We start from the raw sequence: 16966 nt of genomic DNA, 5'->3' as shown, positions 1-16966 counted from the left end.
TCAGTGGATTTATTCCCCCCAGCTCTGACCCAGGACACTAAGACGACTGGGCTGAAAGCAACACACTTTTTATGACATATCAATTTAAAAAACACATAAGTTAAGTGGCTTTAATGTATGTACTTACCAATGTATGTTCTTACCAATGATTAGCATTTGTTTTAAGTCTAGGAACAAAACGGATCAAATATTTAATACAATATCAAGTTTGCTTGTTTCATATTAATACAAACCTGCAATGCAAAGTTATTTGGTTTAAATTTAATGTTACATTGCACTTTGTTCTTGGTTGTTGTAAAATGGTTTACATCACACGTGTGCGAGAAATTAAAGTTTGATGGTTGTTTTCCTTGGATGAATTTTACCCTTTAGGGTCCTTTAATGTTAAATGACCTCAATCCAAAAACCATCCATCCATCTTCGAAGCTTTTTTCACCTGGGTCTAACATTCCAGCAGGGGACCCCAAACTTCCCGTTCCCGAGCAACATTAACCAGCTCCGACTGAATAACTTCCCAGGCCAGGGGAGAATGGAATCCCTCCACCTGTCCTCTCGTCTTCCCGAATGCCCCCCACTAATAATGCCTGAAATGATACACCCAACATCTACACTATGTACATATACCTTATGCACTCATAAAAGCGATGGATTGGAAAGTTTGTCAAGTACACCTAAGTTTATGTACCACCCTCCTGCTCTCTTCTGCTCTCTGTTGCCCTGCTGCTGCTACCTGCAGTTATGGCCCAGTGCTTCAGGGCCATCTACATATTACTAATGAAAAGAGATACAACAAAAATATTTATTAATTTAATGATTAAATAAGGTAATGTCTCCAAACTTACCTCAATTATTACTTGTCTCCTGCTTGTTATATTACAGCACTTACTTTAAAAAAATAAGTTAAATTAAAAATATTTTTGATGCATCTCTTTTCCTCATCCCAAGTGGTGTAATTAGACGTGAGTGCTGAAGGTCACAGGCCGATGATGCCAGCAGCAGCAACAACAGCAAAGAGCAGAAGATCCCCAGCAGGCAAGTGTTATTTACATAAACTTCAAACAGGTACTGACAAAAACTTTCAAATCCATCGCTTTATGAGTGCATAACCTATATGTACTAGTGTAGAGCCCTTGGTATCCCCATTTCGGCATTATTAGTGGGGACCCGGTCATTTAAGAGATAAAAACACATGTCCATTAGCCCCCCAGGCTCCCTCCAGGATCCTTGCGAGAGTCAGCGAGCTAACCGCTGTTCCACGACCAGGGCTAAATCTCGTTCCTCAATGTTAGACCAAGGTGAAAAAGCACCTGTGGGGGGCTGAGAAGTGGCTCGAGGTCATGGTGCAAAGGACCCTAGGGTAAATTACTCCGAACCATCACTTACTTCTTATGGTTCAAATACCATTAGAAGGTGCAATGTTTTCCTTGGATGAATTTTACTGACTTTAGTGATTTCATGTTATAGTTTTGTGTAATTCAATTAAATATTTCAACCTCTACTTCATGGATTAGCAAAATAAACATTCTTGAAAAAAACTCTAATGACTCCATGTCCTGACTTTTCCCTCTAGCGCCACCATGAGTGGACATGTTTGGTTGAGTTCATGGTCTCAACAACTGGTGGATGAACTGCCATGAAATCATGTCCTCTCATGTTGGATTGGAATAACTTTGGCGTTTCTATAATTTTTATTCTAGCGCCCTCATCAGGTCAAAAATGTGTGTCCAATACATTGATTTATGACTACATAGTTGCCAAACTGATTCCCATCTTGCCTCAGCTGTACTTTGTTTTTAGTGCTAATGAAGGCATGTTAGGATGCTAACGTGATGGTGAACATTATAAATTATACTTTCTCTACACTAGCATGTAAGCATAGTCATTGTAAGCATGTTAGCATGCTGACGTTAGCATTTAGCTCAAAGCATCGCTGTGCCAGAGTACAGCCTCACTGAGCTGCTAGCATGTAGACTTTTACCGTGTGTTCAGACGAAACAAAACTGAAGATGAATTTTAGTGGCAGCATTCCTTTTCTGTCTGAACACACCTTTATTATTGTTTCATTCTTCATTGATTTAAGAAAGCCAACACTTGAGATTAAACATTAAAGACGATAACCAGTCTGCCATTTTGTCTCTTTATGAATCAGTTAACATAAGTAAATAATGTATACATGTTGACAATACCACATATAGAATGACTTATCTTGGATTTACTTTTCCAAAATAGTAAAAAAAAATGATGTCATGTATACACAAAAAATAAACATTCTAAATTCAGAATAAAAGAGACAGAACAAACACTAGAAATTGAAATATTTGGAACCAGATACTTAATTGAAAATTTCGAAATTTTGAGTAACAAAATTGCATATTATACTCAATTAGAAAGAAGAGAAGGAAAGCAAAACATGTAAACCTACATGCTGGCATTTAGACTGAATGATCTTTTGATACACTGAAAATTAATATTTTGTATCAGATACTTCACAGAAACAAAAACGAATGAATTCTAACTTTTGAGTAAACAATCACATACCATACTTAATCAGATAATACTAAAAAACAGTCCATCCTATTATTATAATACCACATAAAACTGAGTGGTGTATAAAAAAATATAAATGTTTGACAGAAACACTAAATAAAAGATCACATTTGATTAACTGTGCTTTTCAGTGACAACATAATAGCATTCATCTGTCCCACAAAAACATAATTGAAAGTCTGATTTAATCAAACTAGAAACAATGTGCTGTGCATTTAAGAAACATACGAAATGCACCTAACATGACTCAAAGTATCAAAAAAGTATTTACGATGTCCTCATCAACATAAACAGAGTTAAACCAGATTATCATTTATTAAAACTGTTAAATGTGATCTCAGGTAAAGGTGAGTACTAATTGCAGTGATTTTCTTATATGTTCCTCTTGTAAGCCTTAGTGGTAAAATCACTGTGTACTGACAATATCTTCAGCCTTCTGTATGAGGAAGATGTGCCCCTCTGTAACTACAGAGCATGTAGTCTCTTACTTGATGTTAAATGACTCCTTGATGCTTGCTTCTGCTTGCTTAGGTGTGATATATCGCCACATTAGAGGAATATCAGCAGGCTTTGCATTATATGCTTCAGCAAACTGCTTGTTGAACTTTGTCAGTACATATTTCCAGTAGTCGGATGCCTGAAGACTTGCATCTGGAGCAATTCTCCAGTCTGGAAAAAAATCTGTGTAACGTTTGTAAGGGTGCCATTCACCATTTGTAGCATTGCAGCGAAAACGATTGTCACTGATCACCGAGGACGAGCATACGTCAGTGACAAGTTTTTTTGTCTCACGCCACCTGAATCTACCCAGACCCTCTGGCCGATGTAGTGAAGTCCAGTGCTCAGTGTGGAATCTTCCTCCTGCCTCACAAGGCGCTTCGCAGAATGGACATTGATTACCACATCCGATCAGTTTGGTGAAAAGCTCGTCCTGAGGATTCACATGAAGTTTCTTTAGTTTCATTTGGATGTTAGTGTGTTTAAACTTTTTTCCAAGAGTGTTTGTCATGTCCTTCACACACTCTGTGAGCCAGTGAGCAAACTGTTCCTGGTCAGCATTGTTCAGGATCATGAAAGCACCAAGAGCATCCTGGGAAATGACCAGTTTATCTCCAAGTTCCTGACAGACATTTTTAACGAATGTCTTCAAGTTGCCACTCTTTCTTGTTTTAGCTTTGTTGATTGCATTATTTATGCTCCTGACACTTGACTGGAGATGTTGATCCTCAAACTTAAATGTTGTAGACTGATTTGAGAAGTGTTTCACTATTTGATCGAGTGTCCATTTCTTCACATACTCCTCATATGAGCAAATATAGCTCTGATAGTTTTTAAAGTCATCCTTTGAGAGCAAATCCAGTAAAACTGAATACTGGAAGAACATGCGTGTACTGAACTGCTGGCCAGTCAACATTTCACCAATGATATCAGGACCCAGGGAACGGTTGACAAAGGCTTCGACTGCAGGCTCCAAGCAGCGGTTCGTGAATTCTTCTGCTTTCTTCTGGCACTGGTCTCGTTGATGGAACACATCTTTAAAATCAGCTCGAAACTTTTCTTTGTTTTGATTCAGGCATCTGTAGGGATCATTCACATGGATGAAATCTTCATGCATTTTCTGAAACTCTCTGGCTGCAAATCCACAGATGTGCTGTTTCAGGGAAACTTCAAACTCAATGTCTGTCTCCTGATTGTTTTGCAGCCTCTCATCAATAATGTGTAGGATCTCCTGAATGTAAGTCTCATGGTAATTGTTCTTTTTTCCCAATTTTTCAGTCACAAACTGTGTGCAGTCCATTGAGATATGATCAGCTGTTTTTTGCAAAGCCATTACCTGATCTTCAATGTTGAAAAACTTGCTGAGTTTGTTTTTAACCTTCTTGCAAAATCCTTCCGCTGTGTATGTGAAAGGCTGAAGTCCACAATTTTTCAGGTTTTTTTGACTTAATAATTGACATACATGACTCCCCTTACGTGATAGATTTTCTCGCAGGTGGTGGGACACACTTGTGATGACATTTGCGGCCTTTTGTTCAGGAAAGGATAGTTCATTTACCATTTGTTTCCACATCTTATCAAATTCTTTGTCGAGCTCCTTGTCTGTCATCTGGACTTTTTTCTCCCGACATTGTTCAATCAGTCCACTTACTCTCCCCTCTAATTCTTTTGTGTGGTTCTCCTTGATTCTATCAAGTTCTGTCATTCCCTGTCTGATGTCAGCTGCTGCTGTGAGCTGATTAAGTACAGAGCGCTCCATTTCTCGTCGAAGGCTCTTTGCACTGTTTGCAAAGTCCTCTCTGTATTGTTCAACAAGATAGACATGACCCTCTGTTTGCTTGAAGTACTGTGTCAAATTTCCGAGGAGTTTTGTTTCCCATTTAGACAGCACTGTGCAAGCTTCACTTTTCAAACGTGTGAGAAGTTCTCTCATGTCCGATACCTCAGATTTCACAGCAACTGTACCGTAGTTGGAAATTCTTGTTTCAGATTTTGTCACCCATGTGTACATTTCTTTTCTGAACTCCCATTCCCATTTGTTGAATTCTGTGCACAGCCTCATGTATGCATCAGCCACCAGGCTGTTTCTGAAGCTGAAGATGAAGTTTTCATGCTTTACTGCATTCCACAGGCTTTTCATCCACTCTGTAAACTCCAAGATGTCATTGACAGATGAATCACAACTTCCCAAAATTTTGATTATGTTCTTCTTGAGCTCATATACAGCCTCACTGTACCCTTCATTGACTGGTGCCATTGGTGGGTTTCCATTCCAGAGTCCAGGAATGTACCAGTTCCCAGTGTCTGGACTGTACTCCATCACATCAGTGAAGCTCTTGTTCTCCTCTTTCTTTTCCATTTTGGCTGCTGCCTGGGTCATCTCATTTAACTGTTGCAAGAGCAGCTTCCTGTCTCGTAAGTTCTTCTCATGGGCTGAAACATCTGACACATTCTGGTGAACAAACTGACATTTGGGCCTTTTGCCAACCTCTTTCATCCTGAGGAAAGCATGCACAACGATTTGTAAGATGTCCTTCATTTCTATTGAATTCTCCATTGCAATATTGATGATGGTGATATCACTCAGCCCCACAACAAGTGTTGCAAGCTCATTGTCGTGCTCATGGCTATTGTCCAGTTGTGCAAGCTCTGGTGACTTCAAGCCCTCAGTGTCAATAATCACCATGAAGTCACAGTTGAGTTCTTTTTTAAGATGTTCATTAATTCTGATGAGCAACATAAAGGCACCTCGAGTGCATCGACCACTGCTGACTGCAAACTGCACTCCAAACATGGTGTTGAGGAGAGTGGACTTTCCTGTGCTCTGCACTCCAAGGACTGTGACTACCAGTATCTTGTTCTTAGGAGACACCAAGTCATTGAGCTGAGAGAGAACGTCACTCACCCATCGGAGAGGTATGTTGGATGCATCTCCATCTACAAGCTCAAGAGGGAATCCATCAAGTAACAATTCTGCACAAAGTTTGGGCAGATGCTGTAATTGTTGACGTGATTGGTCGGTTTCTGGAAGGGAAAGCGAAGCTTCATAGATCTGACCCATTTCACGGAAGAAGTGTTCAGTCCCCAGTGAGCTGTTGGAAAGTTGTTTGTCAATGTCTTTGATCTCCTCTTTGTTCTCTGAATTTTTGCATTTTTCTTTGTACTGCTCCCTGAGACCAGACAGTTTTTCTCGAGACACATTATCGAGGTTCATTCGCATCCATTTCAGGAAATAGCTCCTTTCTATCCCTGGGCTTGATATTGCGTTAATGAAACATGTCATTGCATTTGACATGTCATAAGAGTTCTGTTTTTTCCGCAGTTCTGTTTTCTGTACCTGAAGGTCACTTTTGTATTTTTCTATGTCCTCAGATCCAACTTTTCGAAGCCGAAATTCTTCCTTCTCTAAGCAAGTCAGTTCCTTCCATATTTGGCCTTGTAAGGGTAGCTGACCTTCTTTGTATTTAAGGATATTTTTAATATCTGCAGTGATCACATCTGCATTTTTCTTGGCAGCCTGGCACTCTGAAGTGTCTTCATCAACCCAGATTCCCAGTTCATGGGCGATGTCAGCCATCTGCTCAATTCGCATCTTCATCTTTGAGTTCTCAACAACATTGCTGACTGTTTTCCGCAGGGTTTTGACAAAGTCTGCATCATTCATGTGCTTAGCCTTCAAAATGATGTTGCTGTTAGTTAAGCCCAACTTGGTTGCTACCTTCTTTAGAGCATTTAAGTTGAAATGTTTGCTTTGATGGTTACCCACCAAGAAGATCTGTGCCTTGTGGTGTTGGTTGGTAAGCAGCTCACATTTAGAGTCCCACTTGTCAAAGAACACAAAAACTGCTGCAGATGTCTGACACAAAAAAGAAAATTGTGTTTCAAACAAAGCAATGTCCCCACGAAGGTTAGCTACAGCTACTGGCTCACTGAAAACATCCATGTTTTTGTTCCCACATGGAAGGTACCAAGTAATTTCAGCCAGTCCGTTGGATATTCTTCTTGGGCTGTCACCACACTCCATATCATGATGAACAAAGGTATCGTGGTACTGCTGGGAATTGCTCAGAAGCTTATTGAGGATCTCTGACTTGGACATTGAGCTTTCACCCAGTCTCACAAAAGATATCATCGGAAGTTCAGAGAGAACAATTCTTTGTTCAATGAATCCCTTGGATTGTAAAAGTGACTGAGGTCTGTACTTTTTAACAATGTCTCTCATGGCCCAAAGCATGAGTGTGCACTGATTTGTGTCACAATTAGGAAGCAACAGAGGAACAGAAAACTGACACATGGACATTTTGAGGGCCATTTCCTGATTTACAAAACCATCAGAACACAGAAAGAGAGCAGTGATCATGTCAAGGGGGTTTAGCATGTCACCTGAATATAGACTGTTGACCAGATTATCAAGATCTAACACTGTATTCCCTGACGGATCATTATAGTTGGACTCACATACTGATGTACATTTCACATTCCTAGCTGTCACATTAACCATCATCAGTTTCTTTAGAAAATACCATGGAATATCTGAATTACACTTAGCAGGTTCATCAGTAATGTTCTTCTCATCAATCTGAAGTATTGTGCTCAGGGATAGCTTCTCTGTGTAGTGCTGCTCCAACCCCAGATCCTCCAATAGGCCTTCTAGGTGTGTCTCTGTAGACATGAAAATTAAATGATAATCCCATCACTGGTTATTTCAATAGTCCATAGTACTGATCCAATTTAATTTTAACATATACTCAGTTGACAGTGTACACCTAAAACTCATGTGGTTTAATACAACAGCCTTGCACTCTACTAACCTTCACAATGTTATGTTGTTTTGAGTGGTGTTTATTCAACTTTCATTACATTCTAATGTATACCTATCTCTCATATTGGATTATAGTATGGGCGAGTACTGTTCCTACTGCTGTCAACAAAAACATTTTGGGTAACACTTTATTTGAAGGATTTTGCATAATACTGACATGACACGACACGTCATAAACATGAACGAATCTTTATGAATGTTTGTGGCATTTGATAAATTGACACTTTAAAATGCAAAGTTTGAATTGTTTGAGATGTTTGTTATGACAACTTGACGTTAAGCAATACAGCAATCTCTGTTATGACAACTGGGTTAATGTAAACCTAAATATCTCATAGCAGTCCTATTTATCAAACTATTTAGATTTATGTTTTAACATTACATTGAAATGTCCTAAGTGGTTGGTTTTTACATTCGCTGTCATGAGACCATTATAATTGTGTCACGATAAAATGTCATAAAAGTTATAAGACTAGTTCGACAACAGTGAATAAAGTACTGAGGGAATTTACAGAGTTTTGGACAGATAACATTGCCATAACACAACTTGTGCACTTATGGTTAGCTCCTATTTATATAAGTTTAGCTTTTATTCATATATCAAACTTATATACATTATATAATTTATTTTATTTATTTGTAGCTTATTTTATTATCTTAGGTTATTTTAAAGTATGTTATTCTAGATAGACTTACAGATTTATTTTACTGTTCCAGTACTACCAAACATCCATTTTATCACATTTTAGCACACCCTTGGGTTGTCACAAAGTAATCTTTGTGCTACGCAATGACAAAAAAAGTGCTTGAACTTGAACGTTAGCTTTAGGCTACTTGTTGTTAAGGTAACCACTAACTGTAGTTAGCTGCCATTAGCTAGTTAGCTCAGTTAGCTGTAAAGCTTTCCAATTAGCTGAGCCCAGGGTGCAAGGAGCCAAACCGGAAAAGAAAACCATCTCGGTACTGTATTCCCTGTCGTAAAACTCCCTCTCAGTCTCAGAGTCTGTTTATGCTACCAGTCCAGTGACTCCGGCTGTGTTCACTGAAAGCTCCCAGTCACGGCAGAGTCAGCTGAACAGCTAGCATGATGGATGATGGATGGTGTTGTCCTGGCCTCCAGCACTACTGTCAGAAATCTAGGAGTTATTTTTGATCAGGATATATCCTTTAACGCCCATCTAAAACAAATCAATGTTCATCTTCGTAACATTGCCAAAATTAGGAATATCCTGTCTCAAAACGATGCTGAAAAACTAGTCCATGCATTCGTTACTTCCGGACTGGACTATTGTAATTCTCTACTGTCAGGTTGCTCAAATAAGTCCCTTAAGACTCTCCAGTTGATCCAGAATGCTGCAGCACGTGTTCTCACAAGAACTAAGAAATATTAGCTTAGCTCCTGTATTAGCTTCTCTGCATTGGCTTCCAGTAAAATCCAGGATTGAATTTAAAATCCTTCTCCTGACTTACAAAGCTCTAAATGGTCAAGCACCATCATATCTAGAAGAGCTCCTAATACCTTATTGTCCCACTAGAGCTCTGCGCTCCCAGAATGCAGAGTTACTTGTGGTACCTAGAGTCTCTAAAAGCAGAATGGGAGCCAGAGCCTTCAGTTATCAATCTCCTCTCCTATGGAACCAGCTCCCAATCTGGGTTTGGGGGGCAGAAACTGTCACCGCATTCAAGAATGAACTTAAAATTCTCCTATTTGATAAAGCTTATAGTTAGGGAGTGAGGAGTTGTAGCGTCTGCCTAACCAAGCCCACCTGCTTCTCTTCATAGTCGTCAGATTAATAATATAACAAAAGTAGAGGGAGGCAGGCCAGCACAGCCCAATCCGGCAGGGGAGAGTTCCAAGCCCGAACAGGCTACCTCTCCTTTGACCTGTCTCTCTTAGTTACGCTGCTATAGTTCTAGACTGCCGGGGGAATTCCTTCCTTTGACACACTGAGCTGCTCACTCCTCTCCCTTTCTATTTCCATTTGTGTGCATCCTGTCCCAGAAATGCTTATTACTAATCCTAGCTTTATCCTAGTCCTTATGTTGTTTCACCCAGCGTATTTCCTTGGAGAACGTTGGCACCAAGATCCTGGTTGCAGCTGTCGCCGTGGTCCTGCTGCACTCCCTGCTAAGCTCTGCGGTGCCCTGCAATGTCAGGCTGCGTCCTGCTGAACCCTGCTGCTTCCTGCTACGTCCATCCATGCTCTGCTGGGCCACACTACATCCTGTAACGCCCTGCAGCGCCCTGATAGGACATGAACTACTACAACTACCATTTGAAGTCACTGTTCCATTATTAATGTGACTATTATTGCCACTGTTCATCACAGCCACAACCGCCTACCAAGAGCCTGGGTCTGTCTGAGGTTTCTTCCCAAGAGGGAGTTTTTCCTCGCCACTGCTTGCTCTTGAGGGAATTACTGTAATTGTTGGGGCTTTGTAAATTATAGAGTGTGGTCTAGACCTACTCTATCTGTAAAGTGTCTCGAGATAACTTGTGTTATGATTTGATACTATAAATAAAATTGAATAGGATAAACCTAACTCCCATTCAGCGCTATTGGCTACTTTAAATACTAATCAATATATACAGTAAGTCTCTCCCTAGCCTCTGATTGGCTAGTACTTGTTGCCTCCGTTGGTTGGATTGGTTATGGTTTAGGCATTAGGAGTGAGATTGGTTAGGGTAAAAATTAGTGGCAGAGAAAGGCAAGTTAAGAGCGAGGTTGCTCGCCTTTACATTTAACAGGGCTCTCAGTAAACACGGACGGACGGAAACAAACACAACTTGATTTACGGAGGAGGCCAGTTTTAAGACAGAGAATACGGTACCAAGATGTTTTTCTTCAAAGTTTGGCTTCTTGCACCCCGGGTCTGAATCAGCTGTACAGCTAACGAAGCTATCTAGCTAACGACAGCTAACTACAGTTAGTGGTTACTTTAGCCACAAGTAGCCTAAAGCTAACGTTATCTGTCCAAAACACGGTAAACCACCTCAGTACTGTATTCAGCGACGTCTAGTCTCACATTGCCAGATATTCCTCGACTGCGCTGCATAGGAGGGTCTAGCGAATCCACACAGCATTCCGGGATGGGAGAAAAACGTGCTCTGGTTTAATCACAATCATCTTGGGCAGTGCTAAGCGACAGATGGAGCAATGGTAATAGCCTCAGGAAGGAACTTGTTTTGATGGGACGTGTGTACGTTATAAAGTTGTTTTAGTCGTCCAACAGAAAACTCAGATTGGACAGATAGTCTAGCTAGCTGTCTGGATTTACCCTGCAGAGATCTGAGGAGTAGTTAACCATAGTCCTCAGAAATCCACCGGAGTTTAGAATGCCAACACAAAGAAAGCGGAAGATGTTGGACATCCAGCAGAATTTCAGGCAGCACCTGAACAATCCTGAAAATGAAACTTCGTTGATATAGACTGTGTCGTCAAACTAATTCAAACTAATAGTGTTATAACTTTTAATGACATCCTAATAAAAAGTCCAAATGGTTTCACTTTACTTTAGGGCAAGGAAATTATTCATTGCACTGTTATAATACCACTTGACATTGTAATCAACCTTTATGACAACTTTTTGATAAGTTCAAACTTTTTCACTTTACTTGAGGTCAAGGAAAATTATTTGACACAATTATAATGGTCTAATGGCAGCCAATGTAAAAAACAACCACTTATGACAATTTAATGTAATGTTAACACAAAGCTAAAAAGTTTCTCTAAGTTTGATAATTAGGCCTGCCATGACATGTTTATGACAAGTTGCTGTCTTGCTTAATGTCAAGTTAGTCATAACACAAACATCTCAAACAATGCTAACTTTGCATTAAAAGTGTCATTATTTACAGAAGGACACTTATTGACAACAGCCATAAACAAGAATAGAGACTCTTCATGTTCATGACAGATTTCATGTCTTATACCATTATTTATGACATCAATATTTTTCAAATGTTTTTGTTTATAAGATACATTTAGGTGAATTAAATCTTTCTAAACCGTTGAAGACTTTAAAGCTAATTTTTTTATTGCAAAATAATTAGATTTTACTTACTTGTGTGGACAGATGTTACAGTTGGCTTGCTTATTCTTCCATTCCTAAGTTGTGCAGAAACCTGGAGGGAGTAACACACCCCTGGATTCAGGTTGCTGAGAGTCAGGTTTGTGTCCGTTGTCAGCTCTTGCACAATGTCTCCCTCACTGCAACAAGTCACGATGTAACTCTCCACTTCACCAGCAGGGGTGTCCCACCGCAGAGACAGAAACTCACTGCTGACCTGGTAGACTGTAAGCTGCACAGGAGGGCTGGGCTCTGTGGGAACAATATAATGATATCACTTATAAATGTAAAAATCATGTTCCGTCATGTTTATATTTAAAAGTGCTGTTTGACTGCCAAGTTAAAGAGGTGGGGTAAAAGACAAAGCCACATATATAATAACCTAATGCCCACAATTTACAATATACCAACTCTTTAGTCTGAATACACAATGTAAGAAGTACACACATTAACATTTGTTTAGGTTATGGGCCAGATCATTCAGACAAGACTTTGCTACATGTTTTTCAGATTTACCTGTGAAGACAGATAGGGAGGTTGCTTTGCTTTGATTTCCATTGTCTGCAATCCTTACGATGCTGAAAGTATACTCAGTCCCAGGAGTCAGCCCCTCAACCTTCACAGTGCTGGAGTCCTCTGTGATCAAACGGTCTCTCTGTGTGTTGCAGGAGTAATCTAATTGCAGTGTATACCTTACAGAGTTATCAGGGAGGGAAAAGCCAAGAGAAACTGTCTCCTGGCCAGCATTGAGAACTGTTACTTTTCCTGGTGGAGGAACATCTGTCATAACATAAGAAAAAATACATCTCAGTATTTCCACTGTATAGCATGTATTTAGTCATTAAACTGGATCAGTTATTGACAGTCACACTTACAGTCAGACTGTGGTGTTGGTGGAGTGTTCTCTTCCTCACAGTATGACTTAAGATAGGAATCCGGTACATTATAGAGGTCCTTAATAATTGAGAAAAGAATTTACATTTTAAAGTACAATGAATCAGTTCATAATAACATTTGCAAAAGCTGAAAAGACAACACATATTTGTCTTGTACTTTTATTTAAGTTTTAGAGATAGCTGTTTACCTCCTCATCAGAGTTCTCCATGGTGGGTACACTCTCAGCCATCCCACACTTGGTCCAGATTATTCAAACTGCTTCTCACTGTAAATAATAAAAAAGAACCCTGTGACACCTTCTTCCCCAACAACTATCCATATTACACAGAAATCACACAGCTAAGTGTACTCTGCAGCCTGCTAGACTACAATATAGTCCAAAACCAAAATCTGTGCACTGTAAGAGAGATAAAGGATAAATAGAACATGCTGAGTCATGCTTCTGTTCTAGGCTATGGAAAGCAATCATTTGAACACTATAGTTCAGGTCTTAAAAGAAGGAGAAAGCAATCACTGACAAAGAAATGGTTGCTTACCTTTGTAGATTATCCATAGTAAACATATCTGTTCCTTTATCCAGGAGTTTGTATCTGCTGTATATGCAATATTTTGTTAAATGTTAAGCATTAGTCCTGAGAACAAAGCTCTGTACTATAATTCCCTGGCAATGCAAAAGCCTCTTGCAGGCTTGTCTTTCTGTCCTGCTTGCTGTCCTTTCTCTTTCTGTGAGTTATTTCCGGTTTCATTTACCAAAAATCTGTTGGCTTCTAGAGAAGCGAAACCTTTGTGTCTGGTACTTTCCGCTTGCTGTAGGGAGAACAGGAGTGAGAGAGTCTAACTTTTTTTCTTTTTTGAATAATAGGTTTAGGTTTCATTTAATGCTTTTCTAGTGTGATTCATTAAATAGTTACATTAAAAAGATTATTTTCCTTAGAATAGACATGAATCTGCATAGTATTAGTGATTAAGTTATATCTCCTCAGTAAGCAAGTACTTTTTCAGCTCTCAACTTGACCATATCCAACATTACAGAAAGAAAAAAGTATAATATTTTAAGCCTATACTGTAAGTTGTTGTTGGGACATAGGCCATCCTCTTGTGCCAAACCAAAGCCAAAAAGGCTGTTCACAAAACCAAAGCTTGAGAGTGCAGTTTGTTTTCATATCTGCTGGTGTGCTATCAGCTCATATATATATATATATATATATATATATATTTTTTTTTATTTATTTATTTTTTTTTGGTACAGATTGGTGACCAGAGGAAGAGTCCAAATGGGTTTGTGACCTCCTGACTTTTGTACGCCATCACGAGGTTGGTTTCTGTATTTTTTTAGTGAAATGTCTCCAGAATTATTGGACGGATCACCATCAATCATCTTATTATATTGTGACCAAATAACTTCAAAACTCATTTCTTTTCCATCAGTCTCGTTTGTAGCGTTACTGTGTTTGTGCTTATTAGCAAACCTTAGCATGCTAACCATAAAGGTAAAGCTTTGAGTTTGTTTGCATGTTAAGCGCTAATAAATATTCAAAATATTTTAATCACAATGAAAACACATAACGCCAAAACATTTCATAAGGACTCATAAGAGAAAACATACCTCAAAGCCCGTTGAAGACGTGAGAAAACATATCGATCCACTCAGAACCCGTAGCAAAAGGCTGCGTGAGACGGAACCATGGATGGAACGTGCCCCACGTTTTACTTTGCGGCCAATCACCTCTGCACTTGAAAAAATAATAATGTAGGGAAAACATGCACAAACTCTCTTTCAAGTTTATGAGGAGATTAAAGTGTTTAGTACCCCTAGCAATATCAAGATTATATTTAATTTATATTCTCTACTTTTTCTATTTGATATCATTTGAAACATATTTTATTTTTAAACTTTTTAAGTTATCATTTTACCCAGTGTGCCCGGTATCTATGTGGAGAAGTGTAATTTGTCTATGTATTATATATATGTCAATGGATATTTTCAGTAAAATAATCGTTTTATTTCTCCCTATGATACTACTTCCGGGGTAAACAGGAAATAAACAGCTGTTTGGCTAAAGCCTTCTTTATACATCCATGAGCGAATGCCACTGTTACAGAAATACAGACGTTAGCGATGTGATAAGGCATCATTTGCTGCTTGAAATTATCTTCTAAAGGTAAGTGTATTCATCATATGGATAAACCGTAAATCACACGGTTAGCTAACTGACCCACTGCTTTTGGGCTCAGGAGCGTTAGCTAGCTAGCTAATGTGTGCGCAGCTAGCCCATAGGTTAGCCCCATTTGTTACCTCAGCACGAGATCCGAGATCTAGTCACATAGTGTATTTATGAGATTTAAACGGTGGTTTTGCTCCCGGCCAATGGTTATGGTACAGCTTTTTAATTTGCTGACAGTTGTGTAGTGTCCCTTTATTTTTTTTATTATATGCCAGTTTTCTTGATTCATTTTTGGTCGATAAACAGTTAGAGAATAGTGAAAATCCCCATCACAATCTTTTTTTGTACAACAATCAGTGCAAACCTACAGAAATTCAGTTTACAGTGATGTAAAGTGGCAAATAAGAAGCTGATACAACCTAATTAGTTATCAAAATATAAATCAACTTAAAGTTGCAGGGATCCGGGATGTAGTTCTGAAACTATAACTTGATGGATATGAAATGAATCCGTATCTACCCTGTATTATAATCAATGGATTTTTCAAGCTAAAATGCATTTGTGAGGATCTGTTGCTTTGCTTTGTCTTATGGGATATTAACTTGAGTATCATTGGGTTTTGGACTGTTAGATTTATTCTCAAGTGGTTCAGAAAATTGTGATGTGAATTATTTACTACTTACTGTACATTTTATAGATAAACAATTATTTGAAAACATAATCAGCAGATTATGAGATCAAGAAAGTAATTGTTAGTTGCTGTTCTGAGAGAATCATGACCACATATCATTAATTTCTGTCTACCACCTTTTATTTCTCAGCACATTATTCACTGAGAAACATGACCGAGCCACGCAGCCCAGGAATGTCCTCTATCCAGACAGGCCCAGTGCACACTGACTCCACCCCTCCGGCTGTCGAGATGGACCCAGTGGAGTACACCCTGAGGAAGCGCCTCCCCCGGAAACTCCCAAAGAGACGGAACGACGTCTACGTCAACATGAAGACTGACTTCCGGGCTCAGCTGGCACGCTGTCAGAAGCTGCTGGAAGGTGGGGGTCACAGGGAGATCTGCGTTCACGGCCTGGGCCTGGCCATCAACAGGGCCATCAACATCGCCCTTCAGCTGCAGGCCAGCAGCCAGGGGGCGCTGCAGCTGGCCGCCAACACCTCCACGGTGGAGCTCGTGGACGACCTGGAACCTGAAGATCCCGACGAGGCCGGGGAGCCCATGACGCGTACACGCAACAACTCGGCAATTCATATTAAGGTGTTCTACCCTGACCCGCAGGGACCGTAATAGAGATGTGTCGGGCAGAGGATGACCATGAGACCAATAAAACATTGTTGTTTTGGGGCAGGGGGGCGGGGTGGAAGACCTACTTTGACGGCAGCAGAAGTCTGCAGAATGGGGCATGCTACTGCTCCAATTGGGACAACTTTAGTTGACTAATATATTAAGCTCTTTTGTCATGTGTTTAAGTCTGTTGCAAATTGTGACTGTTTTTCCTTTTTCCCTTTGCATGTCTTGAAGCAACAGTGGTGTTCATCAGGTGAAACCTCTGTATTATGTAATAGCTACTTCAGGGCTGTGCCAAATGTAAAAAAAAAATATATATATATATTTTAAATGGGTATTTGCTGTAAGTGTTTACAATTTCATATCTGTTTTTAAAGACAGAATTAATTTAAAAACTGAGGAATCCTAATTTACATTTCAAGCAGGTGTTGTTGTACTAAATGTCCACTAGATGTCAGTAGTTTAAATCTATTCAAATGTGGTTTCAGATTGTTGGACTGTAGGTGGTGTTCAACTGCAGAAGCTTGCTTGTTACTCCACTGACCTGAATAAGACAAAGCTAATGAATGAAATGGACAGACTTCCTCATGTTGTGTTTCCATCTATCCTTTCTTTATCCAAGAATAATATTTTGTATTTAAATAGCAAATTTTACAGAGATGGGAC

At 39.5% G+C, this 16966-nt stretch overlaps 2 protein-coding genes across 4 annotated transcripts; one reads left to right on the top strand and one right to left on the bottom strand.

The window, feature by feature from the left end:
* Nucleotides 1-2123: 2123 nt before the first annotated feature.
* Nucleotides 2124-14541, bottom strand: LOC114573959 (interferon-induced very large GTPase 1). 3 transcript variants are annotated; one of them, XM_028606220.1, is made up of 7 exons: nucleotides 14442-14541; nucleotides 13372-13428; nucleotides 13023-13100; nucleotides 12814-12892; nucleotides 12455-12718; nucleotides 11933-12190; nucleotides 2124-7707 (listed from the first exon to the last, which is right to left on the bottom strand). In XM_028606220.1, the coding sequence occupies exons 3-7, from the start codon at nucleotides 13062-13064 to the stop codon at nucleotides 3032-3034; spliced, it is 5319 nt and encodes a 1772-aa protein (XP_028462021.1). In that variant the 5' UTR covers nucleotides 13065-13100; nucleotides 13372-13428; nucleotides 14442-14541; the 3' UTR covers nucleotides 2124-3031. The 3 variants fall into 3 exon arrangements, with proteins under 3 accessions (XP_028462021.1, XP_028462019.1, XP_028462020.1); XM_028606218.1 differs by having other exon boundaries at nucleotides 13372-13642; nucleotides 14442-14534; XM_028606219.1 differs by lacking the exon at nucleotides 14442-14541 and having other exon boundaries at nucleotides 13372-13718.
* A 312-nt stretch (nucleotides 14542-14853) lies between these two features.
* Nucleotides 14854-16885, top strand: pop7 (POP7 homolog, ribonuclease P/MRP subunit). The gene is made up of 2 exons (XM_028564063.1): nucleotides 14854-14997; nucleotides 15822-16885. Exon 2 carries the CDS (start codon nucleotides 15842-15844, stop codon nucleotides 16298-16300), a length of 459 nt encoding a protein of 152 aa, XP_028419864.1. The 5' UTR covers nucleotides 14854-14997; nucleotides 15822-15841; the 3' UTR covers nucleotides 16301-16885.
* The last annotated feature ends 81 nt before the right edge of the window (nucleotides 16886-16966 follow it).

The sequence above is a fragment of the Perca flavescens genome, chromosome 19 (genome assembly GCF_004354835.1).
Source record: "Perca flavescens isolate YP-PL-M2 chromosome 19, PFLA_1.0, whole genome shotgun sequence".
In the NCBI taxonomy this organism is placed as follows: Eukaryota; Metazoa; Chordata; class Actinopteri; order Perciformes; family Percidae; genus Perca; species Perca flavescens.
This window is presented reverse-complemented; position numbering and strand designations above follow the sequence as displayed.